This window comes from Bacillus rossius, chromosome 11 (genome assembly GCF_032445375.1).
Source record: "Bacillus rossius redtenbacheri isolate Brsri chromosome 11, Brsri_v3, whole genome shotgun sequence".
Lineage (NCBI taxonomy): Eukaryota > Metazoa > Arthropoda > Insecta > Phasmatodea > Bacillidae > Bacillus > Bacillus rossius.
The window spans coordinates 54,265,428-54,274,096 of NC_086338.1; the positions used below are offsets into that span (position 1 = coordinate 54,265,428).

The 8,669-nt window shown below is 39.7% G+C and overlaps 1 protein-coding gene across 1 annotated transcript in view; it reads right to left on the minus strand.

The window, feature by feature from the left end:
• The window catches only part of LOC134536479 (uncharacterized), a 55,625-nt gene extending 48,796 nt beyond the window's left edge, over window positions 1-6,829 (minus strand). Inside the window, exons 1-2 of the mRNA XM_063376199.1 lie at window positions 6,691-6,829; window positions 1,693-1,870 (exon numbers count right to left, since the gene is read on the minus strand). Of these exons, the coding sequence (XP_063232269.1) occupies window positions 1,693-1,870; window positions 6,691-6,829 (317 nt within the window). The remainder of the gene's footprint in view (window positions 1-1,692; window positions 1,871-6,690) is intronic.
• Window positions 6,830-8,669: the final 1,840 nt, after the last annotated feature.

An 8,669-nucleotide genomic window follows, 5' to 3' on the forward strand; every position in this document is an offset into this window, starting at 1 on the left:
AGTGATAGTAGAAGTGGTGGTAGTAGAAGTAGTAGTGGTAGTAATTGCAGTGTAAAGAGACTTGTCATAATCGGCTGCATTAAAAAAAATGCATTTTTGTCTCCTATGATTTTCAAAAGCCCGACAAGTTTCCTTTCAGTTAAAGAATGAAATTGTGCCTAGTCTAGTAGAAATACCGCCCAAGAACGTGTACTCCCGCCCTGTAGCTATAATAACAAGAAAAAATTATGTAAAAAAAACAACACTCAAAAACAAAAATTAAAACAAAAAAATTGTTTAACTTGTTCTCTTAAGAATATTCTAATGTTGTAGACGCTTTTGGAGTCTTTTGTATAATTCATGTAAACTAACAGTCGATTGAACGTGTTGCACCTGTTTAACATTAGATTATTATTATTATCATTACATTAATTTAATAACTGAAATTTACCGTAGATAACTACCATTCAAAGCTTAAAAATCTCAATTTTGTCAAACGAACCAACTTGTTCACTAGTTGTTACACTCTTTCCTGTCACAGGCCAGGTTTCGATTCTGTATGAAGAAATATCGAGTTCTGTTAAAAAAAAAATGTAACTGTCTGAAAAGTTTGATAACTAATAACGTATAACTACTGTACCTATTATAAGAAATTTTTTTCACTCATTCTATTATAACACGAAGTAAAATTTTAGAAATGGCACTTTTGTTTAGGCACTATAAATCGTCATAAGGAAAAATATTTTTTTTTTTAAGATATGATTGAGTTTGTGGAATATGTTGACATCAACATGGCCACCGTGACGTCACAATCAAAGATGGCGGACCTCGGGTCCATCTACGACCTACACGTTCTACTTTTAATAAAGGGCGGTCGAATAAGCATCGAGTCTTTGATCGTTGTCATGAAGCTAATGACCATATAGTTGATCTTATGTATATATAAACTATATAAGTTGCAAGGTGCCTAAAGCGTCCATTGAAAAAATGATGTATATGACAAACACTTTAATTTAATAATAAATGCGTGTTCTACTTATGTAGATGTATTTCAAAACTTACTCTATTAATAAACATCGCAGGCTTTCACGGCCATGGTCTAAATTTTTCTTGGCTTCCGGGTGTAGGCCGTGTCAGGAAATTGTCTTGCGACGTTTCGGCAGTAATTTGCAGCTGCCGTCATCAGGTAGAACAATTCTGATTTGGTTGTATGCCGTGTCAGGTAATTGTCTTGCGAAGTTTCGGCAGTCATTGCAGCTGCCGAAACGTCGCAAGACAATTACCCTGACACGGCATACACCCATAAGCCAAGAAAATGTAGTTACTCTATTCGCCGCCTGAGTATTGGAGTGTTCTATGTCCACATTTTAGGTTTTTTATGCTATGGACACGAAATTAATATTAGTATTGATTTGTACTATATCCACACACGTCTACGCACGTAAAAATGTTTGTTCTTAATTTAAGACCAATATTATTTTGTTCTATGTCATGCAATTCATAGTTATTTGAACTTTCAAATGCTTATATCTCAGTTCCGACTTCAATGGACATAGAACACTCCAATTCTCAGGCGACGTATTGTTACACTTCCAACTTTTTTTTTTATTTATTTTGTACACGTCTCTTTGGAGTGTCTCTGTGGCGTCGCGGGGTGAGTGAGTCAGTGGTGAGCCTAACTGCACGTGGGATGTGTAGGTCAGTTGTAGTCACCTGAGCGGTGTCGGGCCGGCGTCCAGGCGTCCGGCGAAGACCGCGGCGGTCCGGCCAGGTCGACTCCACTGCCGCGCCGTCGTGACGCTCCGTCTGCGCCCGGATGACTCGCGCTCCTCGGGCAGGTTCGGGCGCGCTCGGAGAGTGGCCAATAGCGGTCCGCGCACCAATGGCCGGCCTGTGGAGTCGTCATCACGGCTTGTCGGGGTGAAAGGCAGCCTGGATGCAGCCAGGGTCTCCACAGTTAGTACTTTCGTACTAGATCTAGTACTTTTATAACTTTTTTAGTGGTTTAGTACAGATCTAGTACATTTTTCTTTAATATAATAATATTATTGTAACTCCAATATGTTTTATTATTAAGCGTAATTATTTTTAAAAAACTATGGAATGTATGTGTGTGTGGTGTGATATTTAAGTTTGAGCATTGCAATGTCATAATAACTTCCTAAATTGTTAAAAACCATAACAAATTATAATTTAGTACTTTTTTTTTCTAATCCAGTACTTTTTTCTCGCCTAAGTTGGTACGAAATATTTTTTCCTTGTGGAGACCCTGGATGCAGCTCGGCGCGTGGCGGGAAGTAGAGATGCAAATATCGGCGGAAAATATCGAATATGAATATATCGATTACTTTTAAAACTATTCAAATATTCACCACGAATATTTAGGAAAAAATATCGATATTTCGATATATCGACATGAATATTTTACGATAAATGTTTCTACTACATAAATAAATGCACAAATATGCTGTATTACTCAGTTTTATTCAGTATTTTCCAAAAATAATAAATTCTTCATCTTTGATGACTAAAATAAGTATCGATGTTTTACTTAAAGGTAAAGTAAACATATTTGAATAGTGAAACTAACTTTCTCATGTTCAGTTGGTGCTGTAATAAATGATTTTAGCATCATTTCTGATTGATGAAATATTTTCAATTAAAATGCATTATTTATATAATGTGCAGGAAGTAAACAAAACACCATAAAATGCTATCTATGCATTTTGATTAAACTATATGACGATAGTAATGATTTTTTTAAGGATCTGAAAATACGCTGTAAAATAAACATAAATCAAACTTTTCCTCATGGTTGTACCGGGTTAGGCCTAAGTCACAGAAAATGCGTAAAGAACAATGTGTATTATGTCTAAGAATGAAGAGGTGATTTTTCTATATACTGTAATACAATGAAAAATTTAATCATAGTAAAAAGCATTTATTTTAGGCAACTGTACTAGGTACGCTAAATAACTGAAGTAACACATCCCAGGTACATATTTGTAAATTTGTAATAAATTATGTGCATGCAAAACTCATTCTAATCAATGACAAATTATTATTTTAAAAAATTTAACAATGCAAGGTTGATGTATAAATCAGTTGTTCGGCGCAATATTAAACAAACAATAATTTGAAAACTTACCTCTGTTAAAAGAACAGTTTGCTTCAGCTTCTTACTCTCCAGCACACATTCATTATAAGCATTAATATGCTTACTTTTAAGATGTGCAAATAAGTTTGTAGTTGTTCCTGAGCTGCGATATGTTTTAAAACATAAATTGCACTTCACACTTTTACTGTCTTTTTCCAGTTTTCTGAAATATTTCCACACTCTACTGGTGCTCATGATGCACACACAATTCACATTAGATTATACAGCACACCACAACACAGCACTAGCAGGAGATGAACACAGTAGAGTAAAGGCCAGCCCAGGACCCAGGAACCAGGAGTGATGCATCGAGGCTTTTGGCGAGAAACTTAGAAAAAAACCATAATAAAAGGTTTTTCCCCTTGTGCTTCACATAAAGTGGCAGTTCCCACTTCCCAGTGAAGTCATAAACACATATAGAGGGTTTCCAGTTAGTGTTGCTAACCTTAAAAATCTAAAATAAAAAAATTAAAAAAATATTTACATGAATATGAATACTTTTATAATATCGTTTGAATATATCGTAGTTACAAAAATATTTACTCGTTTCGATAATATCAAGAGAAAATATCGAATAGTTCGATATATTCGATATATATTTGCATCTCTAGCGGGAAGCAGTTCCGTCGGCGAAGGCACCGCAGGGGAGCTCTATGTGCCCTGGATGCGAAGTGTAGACGAACTGCGGGCTGGAAATTGCGGAGCTGTGAACTGCCGCGCGCGCAACGGAACTGAACAGCATCGTAACTCTGAAGGAAGAGATGGCGGCGCCTTTAAGTTGGGGCCCTGTTGGAGCCAGTGGTAGCCTGGGCGGCGCGACCTTCAACCGACCCGGGATTTTGGAGGACAAGAGGGTCCGACTCGCAAGATACTTCATTCGCCTGAACGACTTACCCCCACCCTGGCTTGAAAGGTCGTTGGCTGTTGACTGGAAGAAGGAAGATGAAGATGGCGCAATGTCAGGCTGCCTTTCACTCCGTGCGCCCGCAGTTCGAGCCGGTTTACTGGCTCTTCTGCCCACTTCTGTTTTAACTGTGGCTGCCTGGGCAGCTGTGGCTGGGCTGACGAGTGAAGTCGCCCGCCCCTGGGGGCGCATGCGCCCCTGGTTAATAATAACCCAGGAGTTCCCAACCTTTAAATGCGGGCCGCAAGGCCCAAGCACCCAACTCCAGCATGGTTGATTTTTCAGGCCCTCCAACTCTTCTTACCTGGACCCTTATTCCCTCTTGTCCAGTAGTTACCTGTTTGCTTAATGCTAATATTTGATCCCCGCATGACCCGGCCCCTGTGTCTATGCAGGTTTTACCTGGGTCACATTAGCTAGCTTTTAAGCTAGACTTTCAATGGGGCGTCAGCCATGGCGCCAATCGCAGCCATGGCTGGCCAGTAAACCCCAATTAGCACACGATGCACGCGCCCTTGTCCCGCATGGTAGAGTGTATAGGCTTCGGCCTGAGACACACTTAGGTACTCCCCTAACCTGTACCCTCCCCTTACACACTTAGAATAATTTAGGCTAGGAAAATTTAAAAAAAAAAAAAAATCTAATCGATCCGGCCGGGGAGGTGAGAGCTGATGCCGCACTCGTATCTAAGGAAGCCTTCATTTCACAGACGAGAGAGCCACACCCGAAGTTCCCCGAAGTTCATGCTCGATTTTTTTTTTCCGTACCACAACAGGTGTATTTACTTGGGGGAAACCGTTTACATGATTTCACAAACCAAATCAACCGTCCACAATGTTTTAAAAGTATTTATAATGTAGCCAACCTAACCTAATTGACCGTTAGTTTATCATGAGTTGTATATTTATTTACAATGAACAAAAAAAAAAAAAATACCGAAGATGCAAGATCGGGCGTTTGGCTCTCACGCCTGTGAAAAGAAAGGCTTCCCTCGTATCTATTCTGGAAGTTTACTCTTTCCTTTACATTCGGCATCGTCGAGGAGCGGAGGAAAAGAACGTCTGCTCGCGCTACTCCTTACAGGGCCTCGGGGGTTGGTTCCACGTTCAGGCCCTCGGCCCTTAGGCCCGTCCTGTCAGCCAGTCAGCAATCACCGCTGGGAGGGGGGGGGGAGGGTTGAGAGCGACCCTAACTAACGACTCTCACTTCTTCCACTCTGTACACCTATCTACTGGTATCCTGTACACTCCTAGGCACGTCTGTCCGCGTGACCACATTTTTTCACTTCACTTTATAAACAGTCGACGAAACAGTTCACGTGTAGATGACTAGTAATTAATTTTAAAAACTGGCGTTTAGCTATAAAGTTTAAATATAATTATGAACAAGTTTTCATATAAATAAACTGTAATCAAATATCTATTATCATCAATTATATGAATCACCATAATTTTTTTAGTCAATTGTATCATAACCTATTATTACTGCACTCGCCGACAGCGTAACGGAACACAGCGTAACGGAAGAATGTGCGTAACGGGACACTTTTTCGTGCGTGCAGCCGGCGTTCATCGATTTATTAGACATTGTCGCGTCAAAAATCGGTGAATAACTTTCGGGGGATTGAAGATTTTGAACGAACGAAGAGTGTCGAGTGTTTTCCGGAACACGTCCGTGGTGTCTGCTATTATCTTGTGTTCCTCGGGCCGATACACATCACACCAGAGCTGTAACAAACCGTATGTATCCGGTACTGAGTAACGGGTGCGCCATCTAGTACCGAGCAACGAAACATTACACACGAATGCATTTCGTTTATCGCATTTTTCGCAGTATGGAACAGTTCACTTGTAGTTCTACACTTTACCTATTAAATTAAGAAAGACTTAAACACAAGTCTGGTTCGAAATACGGAAAAGTGAAAAACAAAATGCTCCTTACGCAGTTTGTTATGTAATGTATACGTATGTTTTCTACAAATTACGAATGTTGCGACGCCGCGACGTCATACTGTACGCGTACGCAATACGACTCGATTCGTAGCTCTAACAGAACATAGCATGTTATGAGGTATCAGAAGTAACGAGTAACGTAACGATACGATAGTAACGAGTACTAATTGTTATATTATCTTTGAAATATTTGTGCAATGGCAGTGCATGAATTGATGTAAGCTTTTGGATATACGCCATTGCTAAGCACATGTATGTCTGTAGAAGAAAACTAAAAAAATACCCGAAAGACAAAAACACAAATTATGCAAAAAATTTCTGTTGTCAACAGGATATAAACACCACATAATATTCCATAACAGGAATATGGTCAACAAACAAAGAAAAATTGACTAAGAGAACGAAAAAAGACCCACAAATTATGACAGCACAAAAATATTGAACCCAAAAAAATTCAGCACAACAGTTGAAACGAGACAAAAACACGGCCAAAACGAAAAGACGAAACAAACACAATAGTTTTTGTCTTTTGGGTATTTTTTTAGTTTTCTTGTACAGACATACATGTGCTTAGCAATGGCGTATGTCCAAAAGCTTACATCAAGTCACTAATTGTTATAGTAACGAATACATACGGGTACGCTTTTTTTTTCTCGTTACTTTGACACCTGTACATCAGACTCGTGCCTCGCTAGCACCTGATGTCGTCGCCGCAGTCGATATCTGCTCCGCCTTATCGGGCGCGCCTTCTTCGCTGATAGCCGCGGACGGCGCTTCTCGTCTTGTGCGCAGTCTCTCGTCTCTAGGCCGCCTAGTGGTGACGTCAGCGGCGGCCATGGGAAGTTTGCAATGGCTTCTTTAAAACAGTTTTCTTTTTAAACCAGCTAGGAACTCAAATTTCGACGATAGTTTCACTGATACGGGACGGGGCTGAGGCGGCGACTATGCTGGGTTGGTGGCCCCAGCCGCTGGTCATTGCCGAAGCCCTAACAACCCTCCCGATCAAACAACAGGGAGCGATCCCTAGCAGTTCTGTTATTTTTAAAAAGCTCTGGAATGTTAAGGAAAGAGAACCAAGGGGTCGTCCATTAATCACGTGATGTTTTTGACGTGACAACGTCTAATAAATCGATGAACTCCGGCTGCACGCACGAAAAAGTGTCCCTTTACGTACATTTTCCCGTTACGCACATTGTCCCGTTATGCTGTGTCCCGTTACGCTCATTGTACGCTTGCGCCGCATCTATCTCTCTTCCACTCGATTGGAACAACCATCGATTTGACTTTTTCGAGGCACATTAAACTTGAAACACTCCCATTCGTTTCCTACTTTTCCTATCATCGTCCTATCCTTAACAGAATAACACAGATTGGAAGAAGTTAAATAGCAAACATGTATAAAAGTTATAGTTAATCTGTTCGTTAAAGTAATAAACATATTTGAATTAATGAGTGCAAATAAAAGTAAATTTATCATTTAAATTGTAGATTTCATTTCACTCCTTCTTTGTATGAATACAAAATAGTGATAATTCAATAAAAATGAATCAATTTTATTCATAAAGGTATGCAATAATTTCATCAATGTTTTGTTATGACGTCACGTTAAACCATCGACCGTAAACCGACTTTACAGACAACCAATTTTTTTTTCGGGTGGGCAGGCGAGGGTGTCGACTTATTGGTTGGAATACGATGAAACAGGATGAGCCTGAATTCCACCGACAAACAGGATGCAGGCTCATCGCGACGAAATAAGTTGAAAGTTGCTCGGCTTCTCGGGTTGCAGCCGCGTCGAAGACAAAGAAGATTATCACCGACGTTTCAGTCGATGTCGCAGGCACCATCATCAGGAGGAAGTTACCTGGAGAAGCCAAGCAACTCCAGCAGGGATGAGAGCCACACCCGAACATTGCCGAAATTCCCCGATGTTTGCCGATCGCTCGTGGAAAAAAAAAACATCATGTTGTAGGGATTTACATATTTTACGTTCATTGAGTATTTTAAATAACGCTGACCTAATTAAATACCTTTCATTATAGTTATAATAACCTAACCTACCCTCCCGAAAAAAATAAAGAACTATTATTAATTTCACTGACCGAACCTAACATAACCTAAACGTTTAATTCAGTAAATTACGGAACTGTTCGGGTTATGGATGTGGATTGTATCCCTGTGAACCGTAGGCTATCCGCGACGGGCATTTACTGCGCGTGTTGAAACACTTGGACGTATGGTAGCGGTGCCAACCATGCCCTGCCTGAGCACAGGTAAAGCTTCCGACAAAATGGAGGCTAGAAGGCCATGTTTATAACCGGGGCTTATTATGCACAGGTACATTACAAATTAATATGTGTACTAATATTTGCGTAATTTTATGCTAGGCACAGTACAATTTTATTTTATTCCTCTGTGGAAAAATGTATGTCATAGTTACCAATATGCCAACTGGCACCTTAAAAAAATATTAGTATGATTCGGTTAGTTATATTTTAAAACGTATATAATTAATTGTTTAATAATATAAAATTTTACATCCGATTACAGTAAATCCGGAATAGGCGAAGAGCTATTTATGTGATAGATTAAAAAAAATGTATGCTTCCTTTGTACTGTTTGTTGATACCCACGTTAGTATTTATCTGTGGCTATTAACAACATAAAAAAATTGCTC